Source organism: Dipodomys spectabilis, unplaced genomic scaffold (genome assembly GCF_019054845.1).
Source record: "Dipodomys spectabilis isolate Male_0828 unplaced genomic scaffold, ASM1905484v1 ptg000138l, whole genome shotgun sequence".
Lineage (NCBI taxonomy): Eukaryota > Metazoa > Chordata > Mammalia > Rodentia > Heteromyidae > Dipodomys > Dipodomys spectabilis.
In genome coordinates, this window is record NW_024870815.1 from 4538248 (window position 1) to 4552894 (window position 14647).

The 14647-nt window shown below is 41.7% G+C and overlaps 1 protein-coding gene across 1 annotated transcript in view; it reads right to left on the reverse strand.

Annotated features, from left to right (window-relative positions):
* Positions 1-382: 382 nt before the first annotated feature.
* The window catches only part of Agxt2 (alanine--glyoxylate aminotransferase 2), a 37004-nt gene continuing 22739 nt past the window's right edge, over positions 383-14647 (reverse strand). Inside the window, exons 10-14 of the mRNA XM_042690608.1 lie at positions 13128-13260; positions 11509-11600; positions 8164-8313; positions 3459-3557; positions 383-1285 (exon numbers count right to left, since the gene is read on the reverse strand). Coding sequence (XP_042546542.1) covers positions 1166-1285; positions 3459-3557; positions 8164-8313; positions 11509-11600; positions 13128-13260 — 594 coding nt within the window. The 3' untranslated portion in view covers positions 383-1165. The remainder of the gene's footprint in view (positions 1286-3458; positions 3558-8163; positions 8314-11508; positions 11601-13127; positions 13261-14647) is intronic.

A 14647-nucleotide genomic window follows, 5' to 3' on the forward strand; every position in this document is an offset into this window, starting at 1 on the left:
CTCGCAAGTATATTTTTCACACTTCTCAAATATTCTCTTGTCTCCTTTTTGAACAAATAGAGAACAGGCCTCAGGCAAGAAGATTTGCAAATCCTGTTTCTCCAGTGATGGATTCTATTGCTTCTTGTATTTGCTTCGTTTTATGTTTTTTTTCTCATGACAAATAGTATTTTCTCATTTATTGTAATTATACCAAGCTTGTTATTAAAACCTCAAATTAATAAAAAAAATCTTGATTTCTAAGACAAGTGATATATTCCTATGGAGAAACCATGTGTTTTGGGGAATTCTGTGCATTGCATGGGGTCTTCTGTAATAGAAGAAATGAGGATTTAGAACAGGGTAGGATGGCTGCAGTGGGAACAGAAAAAGAAAAACAGAAGGCTCTCAAAGGCATTTAAGAGAGTTAAAGGTGGGAAGCAATTATCTTCTTAAGGCATTTACTACTTCATTTCTCAGGATGCATTTAAGAGAGTTAAAGATGGGAAGCAATTATCTTCTTAAGGCATTTACTACTTCATTTCTCAGGATGCTGTGGACTGCTGCATGGAGAACTTAGAAAGGTTTCTGCAATACAGTGAATTTATTGTGTCACAATTCAGGAGGCTGAGAGGTAGAGCGGCTCCACGACGGTGAGAGTAGTTCATTGGCATTCCCGACCACTCAACATTCCACTTCCCAACCTCAGCAAGTAGGCTGTATTCTCATGGTCCCACCATGATGGCTCATAGGTCCCAAGAATCTCATCATGTCATGGGATGTTTCCAGGGAAAGGACACGCTGTCTTTTCTGGAGCTGAAGAGTGGAGGGGGAAGAAAACTTTCCCCAAAAGTGCCTCCACCAAAAGATTTTCTTTAAGGCTTGTGGGCCAAATACTACATATTCATGCAGAAACCACTTAATTCAAAGGGAATCACATTATGGTAGGCTAATATGGATGAGTTAGGACTGCTGTTGGGAGATCAGGATGGAGACAGTTTTCCAGAAGGATGGAGTTTTTGAGATCACAAAGATCTCTTAACAAATCAGGCCCAGAACCAGTCAAACCATGTCTTACAATGACTTAAAAGAGCTTTAAGGTTTCCCTTTGTACCAGTGGTTTTGAAATTCCTCCAATTCAGTCTTGCTTGTAAGTGAGAAGTTCTTGTGGCTTGGGGTTTCATATTTATATTTTTTCCCTCTTGGCTCTTCTCTCCATGTGTTGGATTAAGGCACAACGAAATACTTCCACTGCAAAATCCACTTCTCTCTTAGTGACACACATTGGGGGCACAATGCGGAAACTCTGAGGAGACAGAGGAAAATAGAACAACCAACCATCAGAAGAGCAAATATGGTTCTGAGGAATCCTGCCAACCTTAAGAACCCCAAACTTCGTTTTTTGCTACATTCCTTAGGTTTCTCTGATTGGGCTGAATTCTTCCCTCTCTTTTTGCAAGCTCATCTGCCAGTTCCCATACAAATCCTTGTACAATCTATCCCTGTGTTTGTGTGTGTGTGTGTGTGTGTGTGTGTGTGTGTGTGTGTATGTGTGTGTGACAGTACTGGCACTTGAACTCAGGGCATTTGTTTACTTATTTATTTTTACTCTCTTGGCTTTTGTGTTCATGGCTAGCATTCTACCACTTGAGACTCACCTCTGCTGCTGCTTTCTTCTAGTTAATTGGAGATAAGAGTCTCACAGACTTTTCTGCTTGGGCTGGCTTTGAATCACAATCTTCAGATCTCTGACTCCTGAGTAGCTAGGATTATGGGCATGAGTCACCTGCTCTTTTTCTTCTAGTCATCTGTTCATCTCGGTCCTTCTACCATCTCCACTGTTATCTTAGGCCCTTTTGTATACTCCTTTTCTGTGTGTTTTACTCCCAAAATTATCCGCAGGATTTGGCCTCCATCCTTGAAACCACACCCCAAGTTCAGTAAAAGTATTAAGTTACAGTTAGAAGTAAGAAGTTCTGGTGTTTTCAACGGTGACTATAGATAGCAATAATGTACTATGTATTTCAAAAGAGCTTGAAGAAAGAATTTTAATATTCTCTCCCCAAGAAGATAATAGATGAGATAGTTAGCCTCCCTGGGTTTAGACCTTACTCAACATATTTAGGTATTGAAACTGTACATTGTAACCCATGGCTTGGTATAATCATCCTGTATCATAGTATTTCTTACTATTTTAATAGTCACGAAAAGATACTCTATAATTTTTGTTAGCATTTTTCTGGTTACTAGTAAGGCTGAAGACTTTCCCATATATTTGGTTTATTAGAGTATATGCCCTTTTGTGAATTTGTCTGCCTGGCTTTGCCCATTTATCTAGCAGAGTGCTCATTTCATTCAGATTTAATTGATCCTTCCCTTTGTGTATGGATTGCACTTCCTCTGCTTTCCTTTTGGTGCACAAATCCTGCTCAATCTTGTATTGTTGTTACCGGTGTCTGATTGTTTTTGTTGGACAGGGGCTGCTGGTGGGCAGAGCCAGCCTGGAGTCTGGACGCTTGTGTCGTGTGAAGCCTTGTCAAGTGGCACACTATGTTATAAATGCACTCTCAAGAACCACTGGGGTCACAATGATAAGCGCGAAAATAAAGAATTGTCTCAGCAGGGCAAAATATACTTCTGCAGAAGGGTATGCCATCAGCCAAAAACCTGGCAATCAAGCACCATGTATCCTATGTTTTTATATGTTAAAAAGTGAGCAAGAGGAGAGGATTGAGTAGCAGAAGTTACGCTTGCCTGTTTTAAAATATTTATTTATTTATTTTGTGATAGTCCTGGGACCCAGCTTAGGGTCTAAGTGCTGTCCCTGAGTTTTTTGCTCAAGGCTAGCACTTGGGCCACAGCTCCATTTTTTGTTGGTTAATTGGAGATAAGACTTTGCTGCTTGGGCTGGCTTCGAACTGCAATCCTCAGATCTCAGCCTTCTGAGTAGGTAGGATTATAGGTGTGAGCCACCACTGCCTGGTTCTACCCTTAATTTTCTTTCTTTTTTTTCCCCTTCCTTCCTTCCTTCCTGCACTAAGACCATTCCTGGGATGGTGGTCCACCTCTCCTGAAAGGGTTAGCTAGGCCTGCCTGGGCTGTCCCAGGTAAATATTAAAACTGAGCAATGCACAAAGAGTTCAGGGATGGGACAGGAAAGGCCATTCTGGCTCTAACAGGTCTCAGAATTATTCCACACATGAGACAAGTTACGGTATTTCATGAGTGTTATGATTCTATTATCACTCATACTTATATCATCTGGTTTGGCTGGACAGCTTGTTATCTTTTCTCTACAGAGTAGTTATAATCAAACCATTTACCACAGCACCCCCTTGTGGCTATCATTTTCTTTGATTACACTGAAGCATTATCTCTGGAAGAAGTGGTGGCTAGGTCCCCTAACATGATGAGAAAGAAAAGCCACCAGCATTGGCCCACCAAGGAGACATGCACATGACAGCCAGCCTCTCTCTTACCTGAGAATATATGCCACCTCTGCCCAAAAGAAGCCCCATATCTTTGCAGTCCTCATGTATTTGACTAACTTCATCACCAGGAAGAGGCTGCCGGCTCATCTGTAAATAGATTTTTTTTAAAAAAGTTTCTAATTTGGTGTTTGAATGGTTAGAAGCATTATTTCTCAAGTAGAAACAAAACAAAACAAAACTCAAGGAACCAATGTCCCTGTAATTAAATAAAGTGGTTAACTGCCTTACTAGATTTAAAAGGGTGCTATGAAAAAAATTTGTTTTTATTGCATTACATCCCCAATTTCCAAAGACATAATGAAGTTCTGTGCAGAAAGCCAGAGAATCTTGGTTCTCCTAATGACTACTCAGGGAATTTGGTTCCTGAATAGCTGAGTTTGGAGTCTGTTCTATGTTGAAATCCCCCTTAATCTCTCACTGTGTTCTGCCCATGGAAAGAGCTCACTTCAAAGCCCAGGAAGTGGCTTAGCAGTTGCACAAGGGCATTGTCTGGACTGCAGCTCTGCCAGGGAGCTGGGGTAAGGCCCAACTTTTCTCATCTTCTCTGCTTGCTTTCTCTCCCAAGACTTCATTGTCCAGGGTTAGGAAAGGTGAGCAAGAGGCTATGTCAGATACGTGGCATCTGGTGTTGGCCACCTATGTGGGTGGTCAGGCATGCCAGTCATCCTTTGGTGACATCGAGGTAGTGTTTGTTGTTCTTTCTATGCACTCTTTGCTTTCTCAGTCTGAGAGCACAAATACCTCCTCTTCACACAGTCATTTCAAGTCGGATTGTACCTACATTAGCTGGAAGCCTTTCACTCTGCAAATATGTGGGCCTTACATGAGGCTGAATTAGACTTGAGACAGGGTTACAGATCTGCATTTTAGAAATGCTTCTTAGGTGTCGGGGCTGAAATTGTCCTGGTCTTTCCTCTTTCCTCTCCAGACTAGCATCAGCACTAGGCGTGGCTCTCTGGTTTTAGATAATCAAGGCATGATGCTTGTTTGCTGGTCATTCCCTGCAGGTAGCAAAGAGCTTCCTCCAATGGGACCTGACTAATTGGTCTATTCAGGGCTTTCTAGTCACTCTTCCCTGGGCCTTTTCCCTTTATCCACCAAGCCCAGATCCACTTTTCTCCCAAATCCCCGATTCCTTGGAAGGTGTTGGTGTCGGAGTACACAAGATGTGACTGGTCGTTCAAGAGATGCTCACAGTTTTTGACTGTCTTCAAGCTTTACAATACAGAAAGTAACACTCCAACCTTCAGTACTGGCTAAGAGAGGACCTGGGTTTGGGAAAACACTAGGATCTTCTCCTTGTCTCTAAATTCTATCATGTATCCCTGCTTGCCCAGAGATTCTCATCTATTGGAGACAGAAGACTAAAAAAATTAGAATAAAATTCTTAGGACTGAAAATAAGTTCAATATGATTCTAGAGATCAGAGGCTGGAGGGGCCTGGTTAACCTGGAAAGGCTTCCTGAGAGAAATGTGGGCTGCTGGGGGCCTCTCGTATTATGAATGTGGACCAGAGGAGTTTTCTTGGCCTCACCCCACCATTGGTCTGGGTTATCATTCCCCCTGGTCTCTGGCCCATTTGATTCCACTTTCTGCATCCACGGTTGTGATCCACTGGACATCTTGTCTGTATTCCTCAGTGAAAGGAAGGGCCCGCCATGAGTTTCAAAGGGACTTGTAGTCAGAACTACATGAAGGTGCTCAGGAACTTGTGTTCATACCCATGTCCCAACTGCTTGCTAAAGAGGTAGCCATGTTGATAATTAAACTTCTTGCTAAGTGCATTACATACCTTCATGGAGACCACTCTTTCAATGTGCATTTGTGTTTAAGTACTTATAAAAGTCATTAATGATTATTAAATAAAACAAGTAATATAGAAGTATATAAAAAACAAATAAAAACTTTCTTTTCTTCATCCTCTGCCAAAGAATAACTCCTATTGATAATTGAGTGTGAACCATGTTCTTTCACACTGTGAATGAAAATGTATGTATATGTACATTTTTAGGGTAAGACATGCTTAATAATGTTCTACAATTTTCTTTTAATAATTTTAAATAAATGTTTCCAAATCAGCATTTTGGACCTAGTTTTATTAAAGATTAATTACTATTTCGTTGTTTCTCAGTAGTTTTTTGTTTTCTTAATATTGAGTATTAAGATTAGTATTTCTAATATTTTTACAGTTAAAAGCTGCTCCAAATATCCTTCTTTGTAGCTATTGCACATATTTGTGAGTATTTATTTAGGATGCATTTTTAGAAGTGGAATTTTAAAGCCCAAATGTATAGACATTCAAATTTTTATACATCTAGACACATCACTGTCTAAAAGACTGTACCAATTTGCATCCTTAGCCATATTGGATGAGAGTGCCCATGTTAGATTATTCTAGACAGGACTATAGGAAAGTTCTGGGCTGCTCTAACTCCATGAACATCATCTGAGGTTTGCCAGAGGCTTGTAGTCAGTCCACCAACATAAACACTGGCCAATTATGTTTCCTGGCTGCTAAGCTTACTTGGAATAATAATGTCTTTTCAATAAACACATGATGGATAGTATCATAGGCATATGGATAATACCATAGACTTGAACATCCCCACCCATCCTCCAAGTGCAGGTGTTGAAATCTAATCATCAGTGTGATGATGTGAGCAGTTGGGCCTTGGGAAGTGGTTGGATCTGAAAGAAGGGCAAGGGGAAAGCTAAGGTGAAAATCTGGGATGAGTAAGTTAAGAGTGCTTTGACTTTTGTTGTTTGTTTGTTTGCTTGCTTGCTTATGATTAGATTTCAATCATGCAAGTTACTTGGGAAATAGATAGTCCTATGTGGTTTACTCTACCCTTAAGGGGAATGTCTTCTTAAATGAGGCTTAGAGAGATCCCGTTACCATTTCTGTCCTGTTTGGTAACAGCAGGAGGATAGCTCTCTGTGCCCTTAGGACATGGACCCTCCCCAGATTCTGATTAGGCACCTTATCTAGGAATTTTTAGTTTCTAGACTGGTGACTGTTGACTTCTGTTGTTTATGAATGTCTCAGTCTATGGAATTGGGTTACTGTGGCATGAACTGAGATAGTGGAGGGGATTATTTCCAAAGAGCTCCTTGGACCATCAATGCTTGAGGAATCCTCCAAGGGGTGGGGGCCCTGACACCGGGAGAAGCAAAGATAAGTTGTACATAGGATGTGTGTGGGCCTTGGGGCAGACTAGGATGTCCTCAGGCAGAGACCAGGAGGAGCCGGCAGGTTCCATGGCAGAGGAAACACTGGAGCAGCATTTGGATACAGAATGACGTGGAGGAGACACCATGGAAAACCAGGGACTGATGACCTGGGATTTAAATCTGGGTGGCGTCCATGCTTATCTGATACAGCTTACCTTCTCCACCATATAATCTGAATCCTGTTTTATGTCAAATAGCTCTGTATGTCATGGTAATGGAGATGGATTATGGTTTATCTAGTTCTGGACCAGTGGTCATTTGGGAGTGCTCTGATCTTTTACTCTGAGAAAGTTTCTCTGATATAACTTGGTGAAGGAAGAATTTGTGTTTTGAAATAGCCCTAATCCTCCTCACCCATTTTCTTCTTTTAAGCCTAGACTTGGGCAATTATAGATACCTTTGAGGAAGCTCATTGGATCTGGGAGAAGAATGATAACCTTGAATTGGCCACAGCTGGCTCATGAGCTAACAAGTCTCATTAGGACTTACATTTCTTTTGTCTTCCCATAACTTTCAAAGCTTATTTAAATATTGCAGCTTTGTACTGGGTCTGCTGTGTGATATTAATACAAGAGTCTGATATCCATGGTCTGGCCTGAATAGTAAAAGAACTAAGCATCAATACATCTATAAGTAGGATGGCAGGTAAGGACCAGATCATAAGACATCCCAAAGGGAAAGCTGCAGCCCAATGGACAAGAGTTAAGATCACCAGGTTGGTCTGGGAAACTCCATCCTATGTCAGGATTTCTCTTCTATTTTTCCTTAGAAGACTCATCTTTGTTTCAAGGCACAGTTTCTCCTGGCATGGGTTCTAGAGCCAACAGTAACAGAAACAAATAAGCTAAGAAGGATCTGAGAGGCAGGGCAAGGAGGGAATCGCCAGGAGGAGTAAATAACAGCTACTATTGTGGTGCTGAGGCCAGATGCGGGGAGAAGGGTGATGATGGGAACAGTGATCTTGGAAGGGGTAATTCAACATTCAAATGTTGTCATTACTTTCAGGTCTCAGAGGAGTACATTCCTCCTTGGTCCCTTCTGAGTGAAGTATATTCATAAGCAAGCAAATACAGAACCCAGCTTATCTCTAACACACCCACCCCAAACTTTCACCTTAGATTTCTCCTGACCCTTCATCAATTCCTTCACTCTTGGGCCACCTCCTCATTCCAAAGTAATTTCCTCCCTTTCCTCCATTTCCAAGTGTTGGGTCATTGCTTGTGCTCTTTGCTTTAGCTAGCAAGAATACTAGCAGTCTCCCTTTCCAAATGCTCTCACACTCCTCTTGAATTCTCCACAACCTGTTAGCATTATGTTTATGCTCAACATTCGCTAGTGAGCCCCTCCAGGGCAGTGCTGAGCACTTCCTTTCCCAGGATGCAAAGCGTGCTTTCAGTGGATACTCCCTACTTTTAACGCCTTGTGGCCTCGGCAGGCGGGAGAGCAGCTCTCCAGGACCTACCTTGTCTTGCACCATCTCTATTCCGATCATGAGACCTTTTCCTCGGACATCTCCCATGATGTCAAACTCATCCCTCAGCTCAGCCAACTTCAGTAACATGTAGGTGCCAACTTCTTGACTGTTTTCTTGCAGATTTTCTTCTTTGATCACCTGTAGAGAATAAAGGCCCGTGTGACCTTACATACAAAAGTTCTAAGACTGATTGAGAGGCACAGAAAAATAAATGCCCATGACCTTCTTCACAGTAAAGTAACCAGACAAACAGCAAAACCTCGTGTGGGCATACCATAATTACACGATGTTCTCTGGAAGAATAAGGACAGTCTTGGGAGAGGGCATATCTTACCCTAGAACTCACATCAGAGTCAGTAAGAATTTAGGAAAGAATACAAGGAATGTCTCAATATTCGGTTTTGCTGAGAACTGTGATAAAAGGGGTGAAGAAGACAAATATTCAGGGGAAGAAATTTTACAAGGGCTATCCCTCCTGTAGATAGGTGACCTTCATTCAGCAGCCTTAGAGCCAAAGAGCCTGTTACAGCCCAAAGTACCCCAGGTGTAGGTTTTTCCTCCCTTTTCTCTCTCTTTCCCTCCCTCCCTTCTTTCCTTCCTTTGTAGTTTTGGGTTTGAACTCAGGGCCTTGTGCTTGTCAGGCAGGTGACCTACCTCACCACCAATGTGTTTATGTATTGGTTATTTTCAAGATAGATCTCACTTTATGACCAGGCTATTCTGGACTGTGATCCTCCTATTTATGCACCCCTTTCTTGCAAATATGACAGGCACATGCCACTGTATCCAGTCATTCTGCTTTCTCTCATAGTTGGGTTGACAGCAGTGTGCCATCGCACCTCATTACTGGTTCTGATGGAGGTTTGTGAATTTTTTTTTTTTTTTTGGTCCGGTCGTGGGGCCTGAACTCTGGGCCTGGGCGCTGTCCCTCAGCTCTTCAGCTCAAGGCTAGTGCTCTACCACTTGAGCCATAGCACCGCTTTCAGCTTTTTTTTTCCTGCTTATGTGGTGCTGAGGAATCGAACCCAGGGCCTCATGCATGCAAGGCAAGCGCTCTACCACTAAGCCACCTTCTCAGCCCCAAGTTTGTGAATTTTTATGCCTAGGTTGGCCACAAACTTCAATCCTTGGATCTCTATGTGTCCCTAAGCCAGGGAACCTGCAGATGTAAAAGGATCTTTATGAAAGTTCCACTTACACTGAGGATTCAAGACAAATGAAATCTAATGCATTCATACATAGTAGATTATAATTACGTTTTTAAGACCTATTAACCTTCTTTACTTTCTACCTTGATTGAAGTGACCTAACACTTAAACAAACACACAAAAAGAGTTGGCAATGTCTCCAAAATCAAATAAATGACACATTTCTACACACATAGTTTCATTTTGTGATTTAGTCATATTTGAAGATAAATGTTTAATTAACAAGAACAGCTTTATTTAGTTCTATTTAAATTTTTTTCTTTTCTCTCCTCCCCACCCCCCTTGCATCAATTGTGGGGCTTGAACTTAGGGGTTGCTGTCTCTGAGCTCTTTTGCTCAAGGCTAGCACTCCACAACTTTGAGACACAGTGCCACCTCCAGTTTTTAGGTGGTTGATTAGAGATAAGAGTCTCACAGGGACTTTTCTGCCCTGGCTGGCTTTGAACTACAAATCTCAGATCTCAGCCTCCTGAGTAACTAGGATTACAGGTATGAGCCACTGGCACCTGCTGTTCTCTTAAAAAGAGCAGTGGTGTAGATGTTCAGTTTCCTAATGCAGTTTGCAGTTTCAATGTTTAATATATTGTTCCATTTAGCCTTCTTCTGAGTAGATTGCTAATTGTGCCAAATTTCTGTAATGGTTTTTGTAATGTGGAAAGAATAATATTGATGGATTCAATGCACATGGTTATCTTTGTAATAAGCAGTCAAAGCAGAATATTAATCTCCAAATGCAAGGGCTGATCTGTTTATTCATGTGGGAGGTTGTATACTTTATTCTTTCCCTCAATCCTTTTCACTTTTTCCTCAGGATTCTACTTTTTATATTTTTTAGGTAACTAATTATAATCAGTATAGTTTATATGTTAAATACTTTTGTGGTTTAAAAATGAAAATGGGACCAATTTATCTGCTAAGAATTTGATTTTGGGGTACTGTAGATTATTAGGAGGAAATATACATCTGGTGTTAATTTCTAGATGTCTTCTGGAAATCACCTTTGTTCTAATTTAATAAACAAAGTCATTTAGGAAAAAAAAATTTAAGGAGGGCGGCTGGGAAGGTGGCTCAGTGGTAGAATGCTTGCCTCGCATGTATGAGGCCCTGGGTTCGATTCCTTAGCACCACAAAAACAGAAAAAGCTGGAAGTGGCGCTGTGGCTCAAGTGGTAGAGTACTAGCCTTGAGCTGAAGAGCTGAGGGACAGTGCCCAGGCCTAGAGTTCAGGCCCCACAACCGACCAAAAAGAAAAATTAAGTAGATAAATTTCTTGCTGACTCCTGATTGGCCAGTTGAGTTTCTCTCCCTACAAAGTTACTAACATTCTGCATATTTTTCTGGAAATATGCTTTTTATTTTTGTCATTCATGGGGCTTGAACTCTGGGCTTGGGCACTGTCCCTCAGCTCTTCAGCTCAAGGCTAGTGCTCTACCACTTGAGCCACAGAGTCACTTCCAGTTTTTTGGTGGTTTATTGGAGAGAAGAATCTCATGGACTTTCCTGCCGGGGCTGGTTTTGAATCACCATCCTCAGATCTCAGCCTCCTGAGTAGCTAGGATTACAGACATGAGCCACGGGTGCCTGGCATTGGAAATGTGTTTTATTTGCTTAAGCAAATGATGCATTTTATCAAGAAGATTAAAAAAGACTTTTTTCCCCACAGAAAAATATCAGGTTAAATTGATGCGATAGGATGAACCAGTTGTATCACACAAAATTTAGTTTCCTTTGGTCCTTCAATTTATAATAATATTACAAAATAAAGAAAATTCAGGATCAACATTAAACTTAAAAGAGGGATAGCAGTTACTAACGGTCTATAAAACAGTACCCAGCCAAAAAAAAAAAAAAAAAATCAGTGCTAAGACTTGACTAGAGGAACACTGAGAGTTCTTGTATGTGAGTTACTGGAAAGTACCTTAAAGCTTATTACCAAATATTGCATCAAGCAGACAAACTAGATCTTTAAAAGAGGAATGCAGAGTAACAACTGGAAAACAAATGTATATTGATGAAGAACAAATGGACTTTCTTCTTTAATGACCCAAGGTGATGGAGTTCTAATCATCTGTGTGGCCCAACAAGGGCAATTTTAAGACACAAATGGAGTTAATGCTGGGACAAACCTCAAGCACAGCAGATCCAATAGCGCAGGCCATGGGATTCCCTCCAAAGGTGTTGAAGTGAAACAGTCGTTTAGCCAAAGATTTGGCAATCTCTAGGAGAGGGAAATAAAGGTGACACATTCCTACCATCATTATGTGTACATAGCATCATATCGAATTCATTCGTTATTCATCTAGTAGTGGATGCTATGAAATCATGTCGCATCAAAAATTTATAAGTTGAAGTCTTAACCTGTAATGTGACTATATTTGGGACTTGAACTCTGGGCCTGGGTGGTGTCCCTCAGCTCTTCAGCTCAAGGCTAGCGTTCTACCACTTGTGCCACAGCGCCACTTGCGGCTTTTTCTGTTTATGTGGTGCTGAGGAATCGAACGCAGGGCTTCATGCATGTGAGGCAAGCACTCTACCATGGAGCCACCTTCCCAGCCTGAGGTAATTAATTTTAAATGAGTCTTGAGGGTAGGATCCTAGTCCAGTAAGGTTGGTGTCATACTAAGGAGAGATAGCAGCGTTCCTTTGTCTCTCTTCCTTCTGTGCACATTGGAAGGCCATGTGATCTTATAATGAGAAGGTAGCAAGCCAAGAAGAGAGGCCCCACCAGAAATCAGCACTGTGGGACCTTGCTGTTCACCTTGTGGCCTTCTAATCTGTGAGAACAGGAATGTCTGCTGTTTAAGTCATTCACTCTGGTATCTTGTTTTCCCAGCCTGATCTAATACAGTGGGTAAGGAAAACAATATCTTAATTACCCAATGGGAAGTTTGGTAACAAAATCATTAATGTGTTGTAAAAAAAAAGCTTATGATATAGGACTTTGTATAGAATTTTTAATGCAATACATCTTTTTGTTTCTAAAGGCCACTTGTGACTCAGAAAGAAATGTCAGGAAAATAATGCCACATGAGGATATAGAAATATAATTCTGGATTGGAGTTAGTTATATGTAGTACCTTGTACTTCTCTTTTCCCAATCATATCTTTATAACTTTATTAATTCAATAAATATGTAGATGTCATAAGGCACTTAATTATTTAGTGGCTTATAAATATGCTTGCTATTAATAAGACATATAAATACAAGAGTTTAAAGATTTTCAGTAGCTAGTGGTTCACAGAAAAAAAGCACCCTGAAAGCCTTCCACTAAAACGGGAAGTGAAATTCTGCTGAGCTTGCTTTCCCTAGAGTGTTGTGGACAAGTTTTCCTTGTTCTTGGCTGTCTGGTGAAATGTCCCCAGAGAACTCTGTGCTTCTGGCCCTGGTGTCTACGGCTTATTGCCATGGGGAGACAAAAGCAACCATGGAAGAGTCTCTGAAGAATTTGACTTTTGGAAGTTTGGGGGTTTTAGTTTGATTTTATAGCACGTTTTCCTCTCCCTTGCCTGTGTGTTACACTGTGTTTAATTGAGGAGATGGGAGAATTCATCTTTCCTACAGCCAGAGGAGAAAGAGCCGGGCTGCCCTTCCTCCCTTCTCCCTACAGCAGATAGGCAGTTTCTCGTTTGCATTTGCTTGGGCTCGCATCGCATCTCCTCTGACTCACACAGGGTCCAGCCCAGATGCTTCCTACCAAGGCCTGTGCAGAAGCAAGCACAAGCAGAGGCAGCCCCCAGGTCCTACCTGGAGTAGTCACCACGGCCGCCATGGGAAAGCCGTTCCCAATCCCTTTCGCCATGGTGACAATGTCCGGCAGCACGCCGTGGCTTTGGAAACCCCAGAAGTGAGATCCCAACCTTCCGAATCCTGTCTGCACCTGACGGACACAGAGCCAACGTGTTCAAATAAATAATGGATCATGTTCAAGACTTTTTGATTTTTACCCTCCTTTCTTCCCTTTCTCTTTTCTCCCTCCCTCCCTTCCTCCCTTCCATGCACCAAGTTGTGTAGAATGATATTCCATGCTTCCATGATAGGTTTTATAGAACTGGGTATGTAGCTGGACAGGTTGAGGACACCCCAGGGCGTGGAGCAGCTGGATCTGTTACCCTGGGGGAGGGCACTCACTGGATGAGCGCTCTCTGCTTAAAAGCAGTCAACATCAACTTCACTCAGCTAATCATTAGCTTGTCCTTCTCAAGATTGCACTGCAGGAAAGCATTTCCAAGTGCATTCTTGAAAGTCATGAAATCACATCTCTCAGAAAATTCTGCATTTCAGAATTCCTTTGAATTCTGTCTACCTGCCTTTTAATCTGACAGTGGTAGTTTCACTATGTGCCCATCCCAAGGTCAAAGTTTGTCTTCTTCCCCAGTAGAATGAATTTCAAAATGATTCAGACCTGGCTCGGTTTATTAACAGGTTGGGAAGGAAAGGATGGGTGTGGCGGGAGGAGGTTGGTCAAAGCCTTATGCCCTACCCCGGAAGCACCAGTGTATCCCGGGTATAACAGAGAATTGCCTACACATACAGTGCCAATGATCGTGATATTTCTGGGGAAGGGGAAGCCCAACATCAGCTGGAGGGAATTTTTAGTTGAGGAAAATTGTTCAGGCAAAGATGATAACATTGAACCCAGCAAGACAGATCCTTGGGGGGTTTCACCACTTAATAGCATGGATCACAATGGATCCTACCAGTGAGTCAGGAGGACTTTATGTGGCCCCAGGGACCAGCCACTATTTTCAGCAGACCAAGGGTGCTTTCCATGATGTACTCAAACAGCATAATTATAGGTAGGCAGATCCCTTTTAACTACATGGGTTAGAGCTCCCATGGCCCAAGAGAGCTTTTCTTCCAAGTAGTTCCCTTGGGCTACTGTGTGTTTATTGCAGCAGCTCTGCCTCAAGTCTGCTATCATAGGAACGATTTCCTGAACACGTGTAATGGCAGCACTTTTCTAATTTAGAAGCTAGCGTATTATTTATTTATACAAAAACAATCAGTTCCAGGCAAGTTTGGTCCAAAAGGGTAGATGCTACCAGATTGCTTAGCATAGTTTTGGCAAAACCTAAGGTGAACATTTAGCTATGAAATTAAATTTTCTATATGATTAGTCAGCATTCGCAAAGCATCCATCAAAAAGATAATGATCATCATAAGAAATACATTGAGCAACAGCAGTGGCATCATCTCTGCCTGGCCCAACTCACTGACAGCCATCAGTTCAGATGTTTCCATTTATATTGTTCTGACTGGCTAAT